This window comes from Vanessa atalanta, chromosome 10 (assembly GCF_905147765.1).
Source record: "Vanessa atalanta chromosome 10, ilVanAtal1.2, whole genome shotgun sequence".
In the NCBI taxonomy this organism is placed as follows: Eukaryota; Metazoa; Arthropoda; class Insecta; order Lepidoptera; family Nymphalidae; genus Vanessa; species Vanessa atalanta.
In genome coordinates this window covers 6,936,940-6,958,483 of record NC_061880.1, presented here as the reverse complement: position 1 = coordinate 6,958,483, position 21,544 = coordinate 6,936,940, and the positions used below count along the sequence as shown (strand labels likewise).

The following is a 21,544-nucleotide window of genomic DNA, read 5'->3' as shown; positions in this document are numbered from 1 at the left end:
TAAAATATGGATAAGATTACAACGTATAGTTTCGATTACGAAACTAAAACAATAAATAAAACACGTGATTCTCACCACCTATACGTAAGAGCAGCTTATTTCCTGTCATGGTTCATGTGTACTGAGTACACATTCGATTAATTTTTTCTTGCCTCTGCCGAATTTGTCTTATACGTGATATATTAACTATATATACTTAGACATTCGATTTCCACCTTGAAGTTTCATATTCATCTCATCCGAAAATCTTTTACTTTAATAAAACGGGCAAGATAAAGAGAAAACAGTAAAAGCTTGCACATTACACCTAATTAAGATTTACAGCATTAGTGGGGCCGCACCCTAATGCCATCAATTAATTTAGAAGAACGCTGAACTATTAGCGCTGTGATTTGATAGAATCGATCGCTTGTATAAACTATTTTATGCGTTTGGATATTTTCTGATAATGGTTTAGGACCTTAAGTTAGATGATTAAATCGTCAATCTAATAATGTGAAAGATTTTTTTAAGGGTTCGTCATTGTTTATAATATTTGATTAAAAATCAAACAAAGCTATGTGTTTTTTTTACTTATTTAAAACCGGTAAGGTTAATTTAAATTATATTATACTGTAATTAAGGCATGCTATTCACGAATTTAGATTTATTTATTATAAGTGACAGCTGATTTAAATAATTTAAAAAAATATGTTAATTGCAATGAAGGCATCTTTTTTTTATTTAAATAATGCCATTACAGTATGATACATATAATATACTAAATAATATTTATAAATACCAAACTATAGTAATTACCACTCGTTAAATATTCATCCTCAAGTTGAATTTCGTTCAAATTATTTGAAACACATTATTAACAATCTTCATGAAAATTAATGTTAGTTTTCGCCAAAAAAAGAGAAATACCGTTTAAACTTTGTCATTAGGAATGATACCATCATGTATGGAGGTTATATATTATAAACAGCGAGTAATAATACGTCAGTATTTCGCAATGGTGTATTATACCCTGTACAAGTTTGACAGACGGGCTAGTGATGGAAAAAAGAAAATATATAGTAGTCCAAAAAATAACGTTTTAAGATACAAGCATCTGTGACGAGATAGTGTGGGTGTATTATGCGTGAAATTCTTTATTGCACTAGACATAAATTATTTGGGACTTTTGTGTTATATGTATATTTTAATAAATTTACAATTTTATAAAATCATAGAATTATGAAAATAATATGTTCGTCATTGCAAAGTTATGTCGATCAGAAAAAATTAGATCTGTCAAAAAGATTAAGATAACTTGTACAGAGAATAGCATAAATCTAGGCCGTATAGCTCTTTTGGTTGAAAGTTATTGATTAAAATTATACTAATCCCATAAATTAAACAAATATTATCAAATATTATTATTATGTTGAATTACCAATCGATTGGCAATTGGTTAATATAGGTAAAAAATGTAAATAGTACTTAATTTGACCTAAATAAAAAATATATTAAAAGAACTGCCTGCCAGTAACATCGACATCAGTTAATCTCAGGCAATTTTTGAGTACATATTCATGTAATCTCATAAAAAAGTATTTTTCGTAGAATTAAATTTTCTTTTAAAACTTAGTCGCTCTTTTTATTAACCATAACTTTCAATAATCCTTTTTATTTGATTCGATTATATTATGCTAGTGTACCAGCTTTTATTTAGATTTTAGTCATTTTTGCCGGATATTTAAATTATATGACAAGAATATACGTTAGAATACGTAAAAATGCTATAGTCTAATGATACAATTTTACGTCAATTCTAAGGTACATATTGGGGTAGAAATTCCTTAAAGTTACTCTTCCAAAATTCCATGTCTTCTTTTTCTGGATATCGTTTAGGAACTAAATTCTCTCCGATGTCTAAGTAATCTTGGTTTTCCATTGTATACGGAAGCCATTTCACACCAAGACTGTTATCAGGTGTTGGATCACTGAAATTTGAAAATTAAATCAGTAACGTAATTTACGTTACTTTTTGGCACAACCAACTAGCTAATAAAAAATATAGGTACCCGTATTTTGCAAAGTTCGTCCACAGCGTTGTCACCTGTTCGATCATTTTAAATGTAGGTGAATTCATATTAACTTCTTTTAATGTAAATATATAACCAAGATCATCAGCATGAGCGACCACTGGCCTATAATTGAATAGTTGGTCTAATCCTGTCATGAAAGTAAATAAATTCAGCTCAGATTTACACGAAAATTTATACAAAAAACTTTTGTTCTTATTTTTCTTGGCAATCATTATTTCTTGACTTATTGTCCCATATGTAAATAGCTCCATGTTAAAATATCTTAATAAATCATCTAAATTGTCTCTCGAAGCAGTTTTATTCTTCAAATAGTAATCTTTAAATCTTCTGCCTATTTCCATTTGGGTTGTCAACGGAGTGTTCGTAGTGTACGGTTCAGGTACAAAAAATTCTAAGAAATTGTTAGCTTGATCAAATACTTTATCAACATCAATACCCATAGATAAATATAGTATTCCTTCGTCCTCTGTGTAACCATTCATAACCTCAACTCCTTCATGTATACCATTTCGGAGGGCTTCAAATGGGTGTCCATAAAAGAATCTTTCATTGTCACCGAATTTTGTTTCTTGAACTATACCAAAGTAAACATTGGGACCTTCTTTTGCCGACTGTACATATGTTACAGGTATCTTCCTTTTAACAAAATTTTCAATAGGTTGGGCTTTTAAACACTCATAAATTTCTTTGTCGTTTGTCGAAAAGCAGCCTAATTCTTTAGCAAGTAGTAAAGCTCTGTCACGCGCTCTAAACGTGTTTGGCCACCATGACGTTAGAGTGCCACTTTGAGTGATAGCTCTTTTGAAAAGTCCTTTGCTCATGGGTGATACTAAATGAAAAGAAACACTGGCACCGCCAGCGCTTTCACCGAATATGGTAATATTATCAGGGTCGCCGCCAAAATGTTTGATATTCTTTTTAATCCATCTCAACGCAGCTACTTGGTCTTTCATTCCGGCGTTACCGGGGATATCTTCCGTGTCTAGAGAGAGAAAACCTAAAACTTCTAGTCTATAGTTCAAGGTAACGACGACGACGTCTTTTCTTACTAAAAATTTGGGACTGTATTCTGTATCATCGCCGCTGCCACTGGAAAAACCACCCCCGTGTATGAAAACCATTACAGGTAATGGTTTTAAGGGGGCAATATTTGGAGCGTAAACATTTAGATACAAGCAATCTTCACTTCCATCAGGTACCTGGGTTTCGTTTGTGAACATTTCATATTTAAAACAACTTGAGCCATGTTCTGTGGCATTACGAACTCCTTGCCAAGGTTTCTTAGGTAGAGGAGCCTAGAAAGAGTAATGTAGTAATAGTAGGTGCTTTTTCGTTTACTCAAAATGCTAACATCATTTAATCGATTAGGTAGTTTTTATTTTAAAATAAAAAAGTAATATTAATTAATAATTAAATTTAATAATATTACCATTTACAGTTACTTGTTTAAAATCAATTCAAAGAGAAACCAATTGTTATTAGTATTACAAAAGACTAGATTTTTATGTTGAAATTCGAGTTTTGTTACATTTGTTTTTTTTATGATCCATTAATTATACTGGCAAACGCGTACGGTTAAATAATTATAATTATTTGTAAGATATTTTCATGTCTAATGTTCAGATATTATAGTTACTGAAGGTTTTAATTACCTTGAACCTTAGGTCGCCCACTGGTGGCTCAGCGTAAGGGATACCCTTGAAGCTGAAGAAAGGACATCCATATTCATTGCCTACAACTTCACCTTCTAATATACCTTCACTAACTTCTACTTGAATTAGTCGTGATAAAAGAAGATATAACAAATTACACATATCCATTGCCTGAGAAGTAAAAATAAAAATAATAAATGATAATTAAATTGAGACACCGTTATGCTTTCTATCCTTATCTAATTCTTAACTTTTCATTTTTTTTTTTTTTTTTATTATTATAGAGAACAAGAAACTTTACTTTGAATACTTATGAATAACATTCAATTATTTCTATATTGAATATATCAAATATGAACATAAAACGAAGACTCACAATTATTAAAAATATTTTTTTTTTTTACTTTCTTAAAATATTTTCACTTATGATTTATGTTTTTTCCATTGTTGACTGAACACTGAAATTTTCTTAAAGTAGTAGATATGATGTATCGATACCATCACGACAATATTGTTTTTATCGGTTAAGATAACTTATCAATTTTAGAAGTAAAACATCCTTAGGCGTGACAGAAATACAATTTCGAAATTAAATTTGACCTCAGCATTTCTTAAGTCGCGTTTGGAGAAATAGGTTGATTTGTCACGTCTACTGAGTTGGCAGCACTTCGATAGTTTTATATTAAAAGCTCCATCCTTAGTTTCATATAAGTATGTAGTTGATGTTTTAGTTATATATATTTTAAACACTATATATTTAACTCGTACACAAATGTATTTATTTAGATTATTGCGTGAGTTCAATTATGCAAATTAAAAAAAAACACAATTGTAATGAGATTCAATGGTGTAGAGAGATCGCGACAGTGACGGTCACTTCTGAAGACGTATTTAGCCTGGTATGATTTGTTGCTTGCAAACTAATTTAAATATATCAAATCATCACAGTGTATACAATTGACCATTATTTACCTGTCCCTGCTTTGCACGGATAGAACAAAGTCAAGGTCAAAAATCTTCATTCAGTGTAGAAGTAATTACACTTGCTTATTGATAGTCAAAAATCACCGGTTCGGAAATTAACACCTCGGACCTGAAAAGAACCGTTTTCGTTTTTTTTTAAGAAACAGCGTGTCAAACGATATTCAATTTTTATTAAGCCTTATACAATATTGTACATTATATAGAAAAAAATCCACGAGAAGTAGGCTCTTTAAACTGTTAAGTTACGCTTAGGTTACGTTTTAAAACTAATTTATTCACTCGATTTTTAATTCAGTCATTAAGTGCAAGTTAATCGTGAAAGCTGATTTTTACATATCGTGTATCGAGGGGCTTAAAAAGGCTCAACTGAAATGGTTGGTCAATATTTCTTATTATTTTTTACATTTGCAACTGACAAGAATCTGGTTTGTATTTCAGCCCTTAGGGTAGAATATTCAGAAAGGCTTAAATACGTATCAACTCATTCGTAATCGGTGGCACAAAAGTAAAATTTCTTGCTTCTAACTTAAAAAATGATGGACTTCCAGACTAAGCTATATAAAAAATGTTAACCCTTATTAAACCCCTTATAGGTTGAATATGCAGAAACGCTTAAATACGCATCTACTCACTTTTAATCAGTAACATAAAAATAAAATTGAATGCTTCTAACTTAAAAAATGCCGGACTTCCAGACTAATCTATATAAAAAATGTCAACCCTTATTAAACCCCTTAGAGGTAGAATATCTAGAAGTACTTAAATACGTATTTAATCATTATTAATCAGTATCCCAAAAATAAAGTTTCATGTTTTTTTTAATTATTAACTTGAAAAATGACGGGCTTCCATAAAAATTCTAAAAATGACAATAATTTCAACAACTTACAACCTTTCATGATGAAATGGTGATAAAGATGAAATAAAGACGCTTCAAAAATGCTTTATTGTATTTCATAAAATAAATTTTCAATTTGCTGGATACACTCTTTAAAAGTTTTTACTTGTTTTTATCTGCTTTGAATTATCCCCTATTGCAATTAACCCAATACTATGTATTTTTTAATAGACGCGTTGTCCGGTACTGAGACTTTGCGCACTAAGTTACGGTCAATTTACTACAACTCATTTATGTTTAGTAGGTAGTTATGTTGCGCAGTACACCTTTTCTGCCAACTAAGGAATCTCTGGGAACCAAACCTTCCGTGAGTTTCCAATAACTTGCTGATTCCTTAAATTTAACATTGTATAGTTTTAAGCGTAACAAATCATTACATGATTGGCATCCAATTCTGTCACATGTATTCATTTTATAATTAAGTTTTAATTCCTTTTTAAAATACAATTTAATTTTTAAATAAATTTTAATAAGTTTTAAAAAGTTTATTTGAAGCTCCCCAAACTTGACTAGGTTACAAATCGACATTATTATTTAACAGACAAACAGAATTAGGTAAAAAATACACATCGACATGGGACACATCTGCGCAATCGTCTCGATCTAATCACTGAAATAATTTCCCCTTCCCGCTTACTTTCCCTTTTCAATCATTGTGACATAATTTTAATTTTGAACAGCTTGTCTAATACTACACATATAAGTCAATTATGCTTACTATTTTATATTTGACCTGTCATTTAATTCTCTTAAAAGTCTAAGTCTTCTTTTTTTTTATATCGCCCATTAACTAAATTCTCTCCGATATCTAAGTAATCTTGGTTTTCCATTGTATACGGATGCCATTTCACACCCAGACTGTCATCAGGTGTTGGATCACTGAAATTTGCAAGAGAGATATTCTTTAAATTGTAAAAACAATTTATAATGGTATATACTGATATTTTTTTGCCTGAAACCGACTGATACCTAGTACCGACCGTACCGTAGTGACCGTAGTATCATCGTCGCAGCCACTGAAAAAATCACCCTCGTGTATGAAAACTATTACAGGTAATGGTTTTAAGGGGGCAATATTTGAAGGGTTTATTTTGTAAACATTTCATAGTTATTCATTTTGGACCATGTACTGTGGCTTTGTAAACCCCTTGCCATGGTTTCTTAGGTTGAGGAGCCTAGAAAAAATGAGTTAGTGATGTACGATTTCGCATACCAACTAAACTAGCCAACACAACAAATTTAAAACTTTTAGTTAGTAGTTTTTTAGTATTTTTTAAAATAATATGAATTGTTTGCATGAGCCTGTGGTGTATTTAGTTGACACTAGTTTACTTATATTTTTGTTCCGAACATTAATGTCAAGTCTTGTAAGCTTGAGCACATTTTTGAAAAACTATGTTTTTTTTTGTTTTTGTGCGTGGTGCTTTTGCTCTCTTTGGGGGCTGACATTTCCCACTACTTTTATAATTTAAGAGTTTTTAAAGTTCCCAGAAATATATGGTAAAAAGTATTTTCAAATATGATTACATACCAAAAATATATATTTTTCTTTGGTTTACGGGAAAGCACTCAAACTGCATTGTTACCGAAGTTTTTAATCACCTTGAATCTTAGATCGCCGATTGGGGGCTCAGCGTAAGGGATGCCCTTGAAGCTGAAGAAGGGACATCCATATTCATTGTTTACAATTTCACCTTCTAGTATACCTTCACTAACTTCTACTTGAATTAATTGTGATAAAGGATGATTTGATAAATGACACGTTTCTATTGTACTGTATTGAAATTGCCCACTAATACAGTTCTAGTGAAATTTCGTGAACAAAATAAGTTAAAACGACCAAGAAATTTACTAACTAGTTAAACATAATTTAAACTAAAAAGCTCTATTATATAAAAGTTTAATTTATAAGAACACAATTAGTAGGAATTATTTTGTATATAATTACTGTGTAAAATATTTACGTTTTTGAATAAAAAGCACTTGAAAGCAAGCTCATATTCTATATTGTCATTGTGATAATATTGATCTTATCTTCTGTATTACATATTTCGTTACTTAATTAAAACAAATTTACTCCCATATCTATAAATTACAAATATTTTAATTCATAATTAATTACTTATATTGTTATATTTCCAGTGAAACAAAGAACTAAAATAGATAGTAAATTAGACCATTGTATGAAGTTTCGAATACGGGAAAAATGTTTTATGTTTGTTGATCCTTTATAAAACATTTAGTACGTCACTCAAAAAGTCTTTGGTATGACACCTACATGGCAACACTGTTGACACATCTAAATGATTTCTAGATATTACTATCCTCAGATGATATACACATATCATGACCTTAGAATTATTTTAAAAGATAATATTCAAAATTATGGATATAAAAGAATTTTCTGTGTTGATTAATCTTTTTTTGGGGGGGTTACGTTTGAAGCTAAATAGTGGTTTATGAATGTGTCAAAAAGGCGTCAGCTTAGTAGCTTATGAAATTTGTCTAAAGCAACCAAAAACTCGGAAAGTCACCTGGATACCGAATTTTGGGATGCGTATGATATGTTGGTTATCGACTATCTCAAGGAGGTAGAAATAGCAAAAGTTAATATCACATGACTATGCCACGTGTCACACAATGGCGAAATATAAATCCTAGAGCATATAAAATTTAAAAATAATTAAAATTAATCAGTTTACAATTTTGATAATTATAGAAAAACCATTAATCGTTAATAGGTATTTATAAAGGATATAGGAGATGGTAAAAAAAGGAAAATTATTATATTTTTTTTATATTAGAATATTTAAATTACATTATTTATTTTTTCTTTTGACTAGTAATAACGATATCCGAAACGCTGTATGTCATTATCTACTGTTCATATTTAATTTATTGAATTGAAATATGAGGATAGTATTCTTTGAAAATATTGTTCCAAAACTCCACCTCATCTTCATCCGGTGAACAACCAATTTTAAGGTCTTCCCCAATGTCCATAAAGTGTTCGTCTTCTGTTGTGTATGGGTTCCATTTAAGTCCTTTGAATCCATCTGGTGTAGGATTTCTATAAAAATATTGTTATTAAAAAATATATTATAATATTATATTATAGTCTATATATAATAGTAAACATTTTATTGGCATAGCATACTAAGGTTTTTAATTTATTTCTTTAAAAAAATGTTTGCCAAAACATTGTTTTGTAAGATAAACTTAAAATATGCGAAAATATGCTTACCCAAATTTGGCAAAATTTGTCCACAACTTGGTAACTTTGTCTATCATCTTATAAGCCCTTGAATTAATTTCAATTTCCTGGTTGAGTTCTCGAAAAGGAAAAATGTAAGGCAAATCATCACCGTGACATACTACTGTTACATTTTTAAACATATCTGATACCTTAATATATTGCGTAAAGATATTTCGCTCAGATTTACATGTGAATTTGTAAAGGTACATTTTATTTTTTTTTAATTTCGCCACTGTTTTCTGCATCAATATGGCTGGATATATAAAGGACTCTGCACTTACGAATTTTAGGAATTGATCCATTGTATCATTAGATACATTTGAGTTTTGAAAATAATATTTTTTAATTTTTTGTCCAATTTCTAATTGTGTGCTTATTGGGCAGTGTAATTCAAATGGTTTAGGTACGAAACACTCCGGGTAATTATTAGCCTGGGATAATATTGCTTTCATGTCGCGACCTCCTGCTAGAAATATAATACCTTCGTTTTCAGTATATCCATTTATTACATCAATACCTTCATGAAATCCTTTCCGAAGAGCGTCATATACATTTTCGGAAAAAAATTGCTCGACACCTGGAAATTTTTCCTCTTTAACAACACCGAATGATGAATGAATATAGTTTTTTGAAATTTCCAGCAACGTCAAATGTATTTGTTTGTTAACAAGTTTATTAACTGAGGCGTACTTGAAACAGTGATAAATATCACCGTCGTTTTCGGAACTGCAGCCTAATTCTTTGGCGAGTGCTATAGCTCTTTCTCGAGGCATGGATATGTTCGGTAACCAACTGGTTGCACAACCACTTTGAATTATCGCCCTTTTGAAGAGGCCTTTACTCATAGGAGATAAGCAATGGAATGACACACATGCTCCTCCTGCACTTTCACCAAATATGGTAACATTTTGTGGATCACCACCAAAGTTCCTGATGTTTTTCTGGACCCATCGCAGAGCGGCTACCTGATCCTTCATTCCTGCATTACCCGGAATATCTTTGGTGTGAAGACATAGAAAGCCGAGAACTTCGAGTCTATAATTAATTGTTACAAGAATAACTCCTTGTTTTACAAGAAACTCGGGACCGTACATGTTGTCGTTTCCACTCCCGCTCACTAAACCACCGCCGTGGATCCAAAACATTACTGGAAAAGGAGTAACTGGTTCAAGTTCTGGCGTATATACGTTGAGGTACAAGCAATCTTCATTGCCTTGAATCGTCTTTTTAATATAATCATACTGATAACACATAGATGCATGGAAATGGGCTTGACGATCTCCTTTCCATGGTTTTTTTGATTGTGGAGCCTGAAAAAAAAACAAAATAAAATGTAACATTGTAGGCGGTTGGCACTGCTGCATTATCTCCTAATTAATTTCGTTATATTTCCAAGCCCTCAACGCTCGATGTGAAGTTTATATGATATGAATATATTTTCATATCGCGTAGTTTATCATAATGCATTAAAAAAAAAAACTCGTAAAATGAGCTCCTGATATTTCATATTGAATCTTATGCTATCTTATACACAAATAATGTATTTTACCTTGAATCGAAGGTTACCTATAGGTGGTTCTGCGTAAGGAATTCCTCTGAAGCTATAAAATTCTCCACCATACTTATTGGTTTCTTTTAATCCTTCAAGTATTCCTTCTGCAACCTGGACTTTCACCATCACTTTAGGCTAAATAATAATAATAATTACTTGTCTTTGAATTCTTCGATAACTCGTCGTGGGCGTTTATAATATCTAAAACGAAATTGGTTACAATTTAAGACTCTGTATTTAATAATGTCAATCTTTGCGGGCACTTATTATTTTATATTATATACCGTAACGAGAAATTTATTAAGCTTACTAATCACCAAGGAAAAGTATTCTAAGGGAAAAGTAAGCCTCTATTTTTCTAGCCCACATGTGCAAATTTATTACGCTTAACTATTATTTATTTAAATAGGAAGCACCAAACTTTAAACATCTGATAGCGTCATATTAAAAAACCGCTGTTACTTATTAGACATAGTATTTTAATCGAAACACGAGTTTGTTATTAACATGGAAATTAAATTTGAATATGTTCGATAATCGTAGTTAATAATTATATCTAACTGTTGGTACAGTCCATGAATTTAAGAGTGCTAAGCCTTTAGTGGAGTGATATATGCTCGAAGTGTCTTTTAATGAGATATCGTAAATGAAATTAGCTTACAAAATTAACAGACTAGCGTGGCAATATGGTAGTTATGTATGTCGATGGTCATTGGAACAGACAAGACTTAGAGTGGAGACCGTGGATCGGCAAACACAGTAAACACTACACTCCAGCTACTCTGATCGGAATAATGTGGCGGGAACCGATTGGATACGGAAGCTAGGACCTTTATATTTCTGGGAGGGGCTGATGTCCTCAGTGGACTGTAGTCCACTCGTAATAAGTAATATTTCATGAAACCGGATTACATTTAAGCAATATTTTTAAATAGGTATGTTGTTGTATCCTTAGGGTAAGCAGAATAGCAAATTGATCAAGAGTTGTTAAGATATTACCACAACCGGACATCACGATAAACATTGGCACTGTATAACCTTGATCATATTAAAGCGTCAATTAATCACATGTAATCACATCTCTCTTATTTGGAACTATGGTCTGGGTTACAATTAGTTTACAGGTTTTGACATTAGCTGTAATAAGAATTAATGTATAAACTATTACATGTAAGCTAAATACATTTCTAAAGGACGTTATATTATTATTATTTTAATTTTATAAGTGCTGAAAGAAATATATTATATATTTTTTAATTGTTAACAATTTATAAATGATTGTAAATGTTTTATGGTAATGTCGGATACATAAATAGCACAAGTGGTTTTTCTAGCAGTAATGAGTTAAACTGAAATGTGTTGTATTAAAAAGCTTAACTTTTACAAACATAATTTTATGTAATACCTATTAGTATTTGAATCTCCTTTAGTATATTCTTATTATTACACGAGATTGTGAAATGATTGAAAGTTTCTCAGACAATTATTCCATAAATGGAAGGCACTTTTTATTTTATTTATTTATATGCACAAATGATGTCAAAGCAAATATACCAAAAGGGTTTTCCCACTCAACTTAAAGCTAGAGAATTCATGGGGCAAATAATTAAAAAATAATTTAAAATAAATCATACAAAAATCAACCAACAAACACAACTATAGGCAAAATAAACACATTCACAAACTTAAAATATAACGGCGACAATAATGTGATATGAAATAATAATAAAAATTGCACATATTTGTTATAATAAGAGAAAAATAAAAGAAAAGGTCTCAACTCAGGTGAAGTAAATAACGGGAGAAATAGTGTACACAACGATCGCTATAAAAGTTGCAGCTTGAGAAAAAAAAAAACTTATACGAAGAAATTGAAGATCTAAATCGCTTGCCCTGTTAGACAACATTGCAACATACAAATAGGTATGTAGTATGTACAATAATTTCAACGGAAATATATTGAGTACGTTGTGCTTATTTTGTTATTATGAAATGTTATGAAAAAGCGGGGTCTTCAGACAGTACTAGTAGAACATAAGTAATAATAGCTTGGTAATATCAAATGTTTTTAATTCTATTTATACCGTAACAGATAAAAATTGGTTTATTCATGAATAATTTTGTATACTACAATGTATAGGTAGTGATTACAATGAAATAGCGAAATTGTATATTACTCTTGATGCAGAAAAAAAAATGTCTCATAAAAGACACGAGGCACATAATCTTTGTTTTGGAATGTAACTGAACTTCGTTACCTAGTGGCTATCTTCGTTCGTGTGATAATGTGTAGTTCGTGTGTATTAGATAATAATAATCAGTCGATGTACATTTTAAAATAATAATATTGATGTAAGTATATTGCGCGACCGATATATTTTTTATCTTGCACTGTAGCTTGTCCACAGTTTTCAATTATAAAAATAAATTTGGCTTTGACAAATCGCTAATAACTCATAATCATATTAATTTCTTTAAAAATTAAGTTAGTATAGATACAACAAACACTGATCTTGAATATGAAAGATATAATTTAAATATGTAACGTACTCGCCTCTAATTTAAAAAGGTATAAAAGTAAATTAATTATAAATGTACTAGTAGCGATCAATCTCTATTCTAGCAGAAGGTTTGGAGATTAATCCACTAACAATATAATTTGAATTAAATACAAGTGTATTATTGTAACAGAAACAAACATACCTAAATAAAAGCAGTCAAAGAATTAAAACTTGATAAAAAAAGTCTAATAAACAGCGAAAACATATTAAATTTATGATAACCAAAAGAACTTACGCGCATGTGTCCTTATCAAAGGATACAGTTGAACTAAATCGATAATAATTGAATTTTCCTCGAAGAGATAGCTTGTCGTCGAATTGAATATAAATAGTACTTATTATTTATGAACTACTCGCTGTTTATTATACCTTGCGGTTTTATTTGCTATTTCATTCAAATAATGATTATGTAAGTATATCAAAAGTAACCGTCTTGACAGAAAACAAAGAAATGGCTCCTGCCTTTTTGTGAAACTATAGTTTATTTTGTACGTACCAATTATCACTTTTACTGATAGACGTCGCTAATAATATATTAAGTCTATCCCGATCTAAGAAGGAATAACGATAAGCAGACCTTAAGTTTACGTATGTCGAGCGATTTGCTAATACCTCAGCTGTATTGTTCGCTACTAGCAGTTCTTGACTTATTTTGAATATATCTTTATTAATAATATATCTTCCACTAAACTACCTATATTCACTTTAATATTACTTCCCATGTTCCTATAAGAGTTACGCCGACGTTCAATATGTCATTTTTGCCCATAATTAATATCATAGATTTTAAGCTCTCGACCAATGATATCGTGTCAATTTGATGTTAAATGTTTATATGGTTTTGGTCATAAATGTCATAAATTTCTTACACTCACGAACATTCATCTTTCACATAGCGGACCTGCTTCTCTTTTAGACTTTATCCTTATGACATTTTGTATTTGATTTAATATTTGTTTTGTACAAATTTTGTTAACCCAATTAAAAATTTACACGTTTGTCTCTGCAGCTAATTCACACAGTAAATACTAGGTATTTAAAAACATATGCTATCACAATATGAATAGTATATTCTACTAATATGTGTAAAATACTTCCTTTCGGCTGACCAAGACAAACATCAGATGTCAACGTTAACTCGAGGAGGACTATTAAATAACGAGCGGCAAATTATATGTTGCCGTTTCATCCCATTGGATGAATGTATATTTTATTGACAGCTCCCCTATTCTTAATTAACTTTGTGACCTATATTCATTCGAATTTTTACTCGTCAAATAATGCGATTTAGTTACAATTATTTTCAATGCTGTAACTTTTTCTAAAATTTTCAAAATGATAAAATCAAAGAACTCAATAGGAAATAAAATATCCAATAGTACCGATCGCGTTTGCCTTGATATGATTTTTTCAATTGCAATGAACATCTCAACATTTCTCTTTCAACTGATATTTCCTTAAACTTTAAAAATACATAAATACATTAGCAGGCTGTAAATTTCCCACTTATGGGCTAAGGCCTCCTCTTCCTTTTAGGAGAAGGTTTGGAGCATATTCCACCATGCTGCTCCTATGCGGGTTGGTTGCATACATATAAGGCAGAATTTCGTTGAAATTAGACACACGCAGGTTTCCTCACATCAAAACATAAAAATTCAGTGGTGCTTGCCTGGGTTTGAACCCGAAATCATCGGTTAAGATGCACGCGTTCTAATGGCCCAACTCGGCTCATTTTAAATTCTCGGCTCATTTCAATATTCTTGGTACTTTAAAAATAGTTTTTATTATTTCTCTTCCCTCCTACAGTTTTTTCTCTTGCCTTCCAATATATATTTATATAATTGTCGTAATAATAAAAGTCGTTATTTATTAACATTACAGTACATGTGTTTATATATTTATAATATATATGAATTATATATTATCATCTATAAATATATATATTTTTAGGAATAAAATTTATTAAGCTATCAGTGCTTATACACATATAAAAAAAATGAGAATTGGTTCTTAAAACGGGACAAAACATGGGTCAAATAAGTTCCTCTTTTTAGTAAAACTTTATGCCATGCCAGAGAATTAACATATATTTTTAAAGGTTAAGAACTTTTACTAATCTTATGAGACTTATTTTTATTAATTTACATTTCTTGAAAATAATTGAATGGGGGGAGGCAGTACCTGGCGTTGTTATTTGTTCGATTGTAATCGTATGTTTCGAAACATGCATAAAAACAACTATAACTTAAAATCTCAGTGAAATACGGGAGACTAATTTAATATATTTTATACAATGGTCAACGTGAACAGATGACAAAAAAATGTTTTGGCACTGATTATTTTTATAAAATACCTATGCTGCGAATTAGATTTTATGAATAATAATTTATAACATGAATATTTAATCTAGCTTAAAGAACAAATCTTTCAAACGATTAATGCCTTCTGGACAAAAAGTGATAAATTAAAATATATTTTTATGTTATAACGTATGTAGTATATTTAAACGTTGAACAAAAATGGTAGAGTAAAATATCAAGACCTATTCATTCAAGAACTTGCTCTCCTAATTGTATATTATAATATGTTGGTAATAATTTGAGTTGATGCCTTTATATAATTGTTACGTACAAGGTTGCATGAAGATAATATCAATTTCGTGTGCAAATTACAAGCACATACTACAATCACTTACGTGTTTGAATGCGGAAGACTAAACACATACATACATAGACAAGTATTGTCTCTATTTAAACTCGAAGATTACTAAGATAAGCGATAATTAATCGCTTATAATAAATATTATTGCGCATGTCTAAGTGTTATATTATTTAAAAACACCAAAATATAGTTTTTTTGGGTATTGCTATTATATATTATATATTGAATAAGAATACATATATCAAGAATATATGTATAGTTAATATCGTGTTTATAATGTTCTAGCTACCTTAGTGCTGGGGCTTTTTAAATATCTACTTTTTTATTTTATTAATTTTATTTTGAGTGAATATACATTTTATTTATATTGTACTGTATTAAGATGTAATAAAAACCCTATCGGATTTACCCGTACATCGGTATTCGTTGTCAACACTTATAGACTTAAAAATATACAATACTAACAAAATAAATTATAAAAGAAACAAAAAGCAGGTACATAGCACATAAATCATGTTATAATTAGGTGTTTGTTTTTTTCCATAAAACAGCGATAAGTGAATTGTCACTGTGACTCTTCATTAACCGGCTTGGAACAAAATCTTTTAGTATAGCGTATACAGGTGTTTCATGTATTTTATTTATTTAAAAATTACATTGTGTTTCATGGCTCTGCTACCAACATAACATAAGAAAATTCATATACAAACTTTCAATCAAATTTTAAAACTTTCGATAAGTTTGAAGTTAGTCGCTTCTAATCACAAACATAATGGATTATCTATTTATGTATCTTATAATTTCCTTAGCAGAAAAACAAATGCTATGCCACGGGAGCCACATATTATGCAAGATAATTCATGCAAGTATAAGGGAAAAAGGCAAATAAATTACTTGATTTATGGGAATATCTAATTGACGTAGACGAAGTCAGACATGGCTAGTAATATTTATATTTAAATAACCTGGCAATAGTTTTATTCTGGCACATAAAATGCATAGTGAGGAAAGTGTTGAGCGTGAATTTTATCCCAAAAAATGATATCTTCTTTCGCTGGTTCTTCACGCGCAATAACTTTTTCGGCGATGTTCACATAATTTTGCTTTTTTAAAGTGTAAGGCGCCCACTCTACTTCTGAACTTTTGTCAGGAGTTGGACATCTGGAAAAATTAAATGCTTATGCAATACAAACAATGAATAACCTTTAGCGTAAAAAATCAAATATACCAGAATGTACGACTTTGTTAGAAGTGATTCTTTATTTTATATGAAATGCGGAAGCATGATGTACATGTGATACAAAGGTTTTGTCTAATTTATTCATACATAAAATCTTTAAATAAAATCAATTCGCAAAATTGATTTTAAAAATTGTATATTAGGATGGACATATTAAAATATAAAGCTGTGTAAACATACCCAAATTTAGCGAAGTCTGTCCATAGTTTTGTTACTGTTTGTATCATTTCATACTCTTTTGAATTCGTATCTACATCTTCTAGCAATACTGCCATAGGAAAGAGATATCCAAGATCGTCAGCATGGCACACGAATGTTTTATTTTTCAACTCATTGTCAGCCCCAAATATTTTAGTAAATATGTTTCTTTTTGATTTACAACTAAATTTATACATATACACTTTATTTTTTCTACTTTGGGCAACAAATCTTGCGAATACAATTATTCCGTAAACAAAAAGTTCAGCTGTAAGAAAATTAACTAATTGTTCCAGATTTTCAATCGAAATTATATCTTCGCGAAAATAGTATTTTTTAATTCTCTTGCCGATTTCCAATTGTTCCATTACTGTGGTTTTGAAAGTAATAGAGTTTGGTACAAAATATTCCGGATAAAAGTTTGCGTGATCCAATATAACACTCAAGTCTTTATCAGTTTTCAAACCTATTATTCCTTCATGTTCCACATATCCAATAATTACATCAACACCTTCATGAATATTTAGTGTAAGACCGTTTTCATAAAAATATCTCTCATTATTGCCGAATTGTTTTTCATCGACTATTGTAAAATATAAATGAATCTTTTCTATAAAATTTTCTGATGCTGTTATCGGTAGTTTAATTTGGATCAAGGACTCTACGGGCAGGGATTTGAAAAACTTAGCTAGTTCTTTATCATTTTCTGTAAAGCATCCTAACTTTTTTGCTAGAATCAAAGCACGATCACGTGCTTTTTGACATATTGCCCAAGAATTTGTGATAGACCCACTTTGTATAATAGCCCTTTTGAAGAGACCTACGCTCATTGGTGATATAAGGTGACACGAAACACACGCTGCTCCAGCGCTCTCTCCAAATATTGTTACATTGCTAGGATCTCCACCAAAATTTTCTATATTATTTTGTACCCATCGTAACGCTGCAATTTGATCTTTCATACCTGCGTTTCCTGGTATTTCTTCCGTATCCAAACAAAGAAAACCTAGAGCTCCAAGTCTATAATTTATGGTTACCAAAATTACGTCTTTATTAACTATAAATTCAGGACCATACATATCATCATTTCCACTACCACTTAAAAAGCCACCGCCATGTATCCACACCATTACAGGGAAAGATTTGTAAGGTTTTAGATCAGGTGTATAAACGTTAAGATATAGGCAATCCTCTTGTCCAAAAATCTTTTTTTGGAAGAAAGAATCGGATTGATACGACTCAGGTCCTGAATCTTTTGCGTTACGGATATAATTCCAAGGTTCAACGGGTTGTGGGGCCTATTCATAGAAATTCAATTTAAAAATATTACCTAAGTAAATCTGTATTGCATTTTTTTAATACACTTTTGTTTTATTTTATATACTTTTGTCGCTAGTTAGTGTCAGAAGTTAAAATACAAATTGATGTAGGAACTCGAATTAATTAAATTAAAAAGATAATAATATGAAATGAATACAAAAGTGTATTAATTACTTGAAAAATTATATTAAGTTACTAACCTTGAATCTTAGATCACCGATAGGAGGTTTTGCATAAGGAATACTTTTAAAACTATAAAATGATCCTCCATATATATTTTGTACTATTTCTCCCTCTAAAATTCCATCTGAGATTCTTATTTGGACCATTATTATCCTTTGAATATAAAAGTATAAATACATTAACAAACATAATATGTGCAGGTTACGAAGAAGCAGGATATGTCTAAGTAATATATATACTTTCCTTAAAAAATATATATTATTATGAGACATTATTATGAATCAAAATCCTAGGTCTTTAAAAATACAAACCTACAGATCAGTCAGCGGTAGCATGTCTTTTAACGTAAATTAATTATAATTTATTTATCAATTACAAAATTGAAAAAACTATAGGTTCTTTGCGACAATTTTCTACAATTTATTATTAATTATTCAGAAATATATGTATGTTACCTATCTTGGGCATGTTTTGTGTAATATATACCTACATGTTAATTTCGTAATTGAAAAATGTTTTTACTTTATAATATGCGTTTGTTTAATAGTTTTTAATATGTGTTTCAAATTTGAAATGTTAAATGGTCTAAAGTCTAAGTTAAAAACTTGGTATTATAATTTTCATTAATAATTTACGTATCAACATTTATTTTCAATAAGACTGTTTTCTGTTTTTTCTCGAATTTAGAGGTTTCAAACAAACAAACTGTTCAGTTTTATATATTGGAATTAATATAATGAAATATTTAATAAAGTAACTGTTATAGTAATTATAGCATATATTAAAAGTATCGTTCAAAGATACTGAAACTGCAAGAATTACGGAGTCTAATTTGTTATGTCCCCTGTGAATCTAAATATACTGGGTTCTTCATCCTTGAAAAAGTGGTAGGCACACTGGGGACGGCACCGCTTGTCTTGTTTTAATCAGCTGAATCCGTTAAGGTTTTACTTGGTAACATTAATATACACTAATTGCAAAGTACAAATACAAATATCCCTATGAACAAAAATATTTATGAGAAATGATATTGTTCATAGAAATGCAAGTTAAGTCCAGTTCTAAAGTTTTATGGTCAGACAAACACAATCACGAATCGAATACTAAATCAGAATACTTACTTATTTTTAATTTCCCAAAGTTAAGTCCGGATAATGATGTTAGTATTTCAAGGTCTTTATCATAAATTGATTGGTACTACTGGAACATCTTTCGTTTGATGAACGGAAATGTATATGAACTAGAAATACACACACCTCGGCTTATAAATGTCTACAGGCATATGTGCTATTGTTTTTAGGATTCCGCACTTGTAGGTACAAAAACACAATTTCCATAATACGAGTGGTTTCCTATTTATATGACACTTACACAGCAGCGAGTAATATCGATTTCAATTCTCAATTAATTAATTATTTATGAGATAGAAATAGCAAGGATATCGTTTCTAAAACAACCCGTTTCAATAGACTAGAACTTTCCACACATAGCTCTACGAATTACTTTAACTGACAGAGTTTTATTATTTAAAAAATTATACTTTAAGTATATCACTTCGACATTATTTTAACCTAATATAAATATGACTTTTGTTATATAACACAGTTCATGTTAAAGCAACCGTCCGGGTTCTAATCTAGATATATCACAAAGCATATATTTATATTACTATTTACTAGATTAGTTTACTATATATAAATATAGTAAGCGATACAACATTAGTATATAATCAAAAACAAATTTATACAAAGAATACAAGTTTTTTTCAAGGCTGTGTGATGTAATCTGTTTCCTAAATGTTTATTTAAATTATTCTTATACTTTTAATAATATTATCTCTGCTTCTGACTAAATAAAACATTAAAAGTCCTGTCTCACGCTTAGATATTATGCATTTATGTTCGTTTTTATATAATTAATATAATTATAGTTTTTTTTTATATATGAGACTCCTACGCATTATTTTTGCAGGATGTAATCGTGCCAATCGCTACTAAACTAGTGATGGACGAGATGTTATGTTGAACATATCTTTGACACTATTCTTTGCACACACATAAATTGTAAATTTATAATTCTAAAGACTTTTTTTTAAATTGTGTTATTATATTGTCACAAAAAATATACAAAATTAGGCGTGTTTCACGTGAAAATAAAATATAATGAAATAACTTCTAGGAAATATAAAATATTTTTCAATAAGATATGATAAATATAACTATATTTTTCGCTGTTACTTATTCCACATAGTAATGGCTGTTTATTGTGTACAAACGAATACATGGAAGCACAATTGAGTAAATACTTCTGTATCTTTACTTACTAATGATTGTATGTTTTATAGACGTATGAACACTTGAGTATGATCCAATATTTATATCAATACAATTTATTATTATTAATATTTAAAATATAACACTATAAGAATACTGTATTTTTAATGTGTGACGTTTTTCGCTTTCTGGGAGTGATTTCGTAAAAAGAGACGGAAGTTTGTAACAGGAAGCCGGGGAAGCGCGCGCTATTTGCTTTGACTAATGAGCGTGTGAGGTGCTAGAGTTGGATGTCATATAGTACCAGATGTCCGAGCGGATATCATGTTAATATTACTAGACGAAAACCCGGCTTCGCGTAAAATAAATAAAACCTAAAAAATACGATTTATCATTTACTTTTCAAATAGTATGTAACTTTTATTTATATTTAATAACTACACGTAATTATTATTTGGTACACACTTTCTGAATGCACCCGTAAACGTCAAACATGGCCGCCTCTTGAACTTTATGTCATAGAATTTTACGGATTTATTATCGAAATATCTCGATTAAAGGAATTTTGTGGATATATATTAACGTTTAAAAATAATTATTTTTTAACCATCTATAATTGTGGATACTTTTCGATCGGGTCTGTTGTGTACACAGCTATAATATATATTATCTGTGTTTTTATGTATCTGTC

The 21,544-nt window shown here is 30.0% G+C and overlaps 2 protein-coding genes across 2 annotated transcripts; both read right to left on the bottom strand.

Annotated features, from left to right (window-relative positions):
- Positions 1-1,772: 1,772 nt before the first annotated feature.
- LOC125067081 lies at positions 1,773-19,720 on the bottom strand. Its single transcript, XM_047675460.1, has 8 exons — positions 19,702-19,720; positions 10,415-10,618; positions 8,854-10,175; positions 8,512-8,679; positions 7,212-7,383; positions 3,728-3,898; positions 2,052-3,370; positions 1,773-1,970 (listed from the first exon to the last, which is right to left on the bottom strand). The coding sequence occupies exons 2-8, from the start codon at positions 10,541-10,543 to the stop codon at positions 1,799-1,801; spliced, it is 3,453 nt and encodes a 1,150-aa protein (XP_047531416.1). The 5' UTR covers positions 10,544-10,618; positions 19,702-19,720; the 3' UTR covers positions 1,773-1,798.
- On the bottom strand, positions 16,617-18,207 carry LOC125067080 (cholinesterase 2-like). Its single transcript, XM_047675459.1, has 3 exons — positions 17,427-18,207; positions 17,060-17,147; positions 16,617-16,800 (listed from the first exon to the last, which is right to left on the bottom strand). The coding sequence occupies exons 1-3, from the start codon at positions 18,205-18,207 to the stop codon at positions 16,617-16,619; spliced, it is 1,053 nt and encodes a 350-aa protein (XP_047531415.1).
- Positions 19,721-21,544: the final 1,824 nt, after the last annotated feature.

Coding starts and splice junctions, on each gene's coding strand:
- LOC125067081 (XM_047675460.1), bottom strand. CDS start 10,543: ATGGTGAAAGTCCAGGTTGCAGAAGGAATACTTGAAGGATTAAAAGAA. Junction 3,899..7,211: donor TCGGCGATCTAAGATTCAAG/GTGATTAAAAAC, acceptor TTTACTTCTCAG/GCAATGGATATGTGTAATTT. Junction 3,371..3,727: donor TGGGCGACCTAAGGTTCAAG/GTAATTAAAACC, acceptor TACTCTTTCTAG/GCTCCTCTACCTAAGAAACC.
- LOC125067080 (XM_047675459.1), bottom strand. CDS start 18,207: ATGGTGTGGATACATGGCGGTGGCTTTTTAAGTGGTAGTGGAAATGAT. Junction 17,148..17,426: donor AATGGAACAATTGGAAATCG/GCAAGAGAATTA, acceptor TTCCTATGGCAG/TATTGCTAGAAGATGTAGAT. Junction 16,801..17,059: donor ACAGACTTCGCTAAATTTGG/GTATGTTTACAC, acceptor TAATTTTTCCAG/ATGTCCAACTCCTGACAAAA.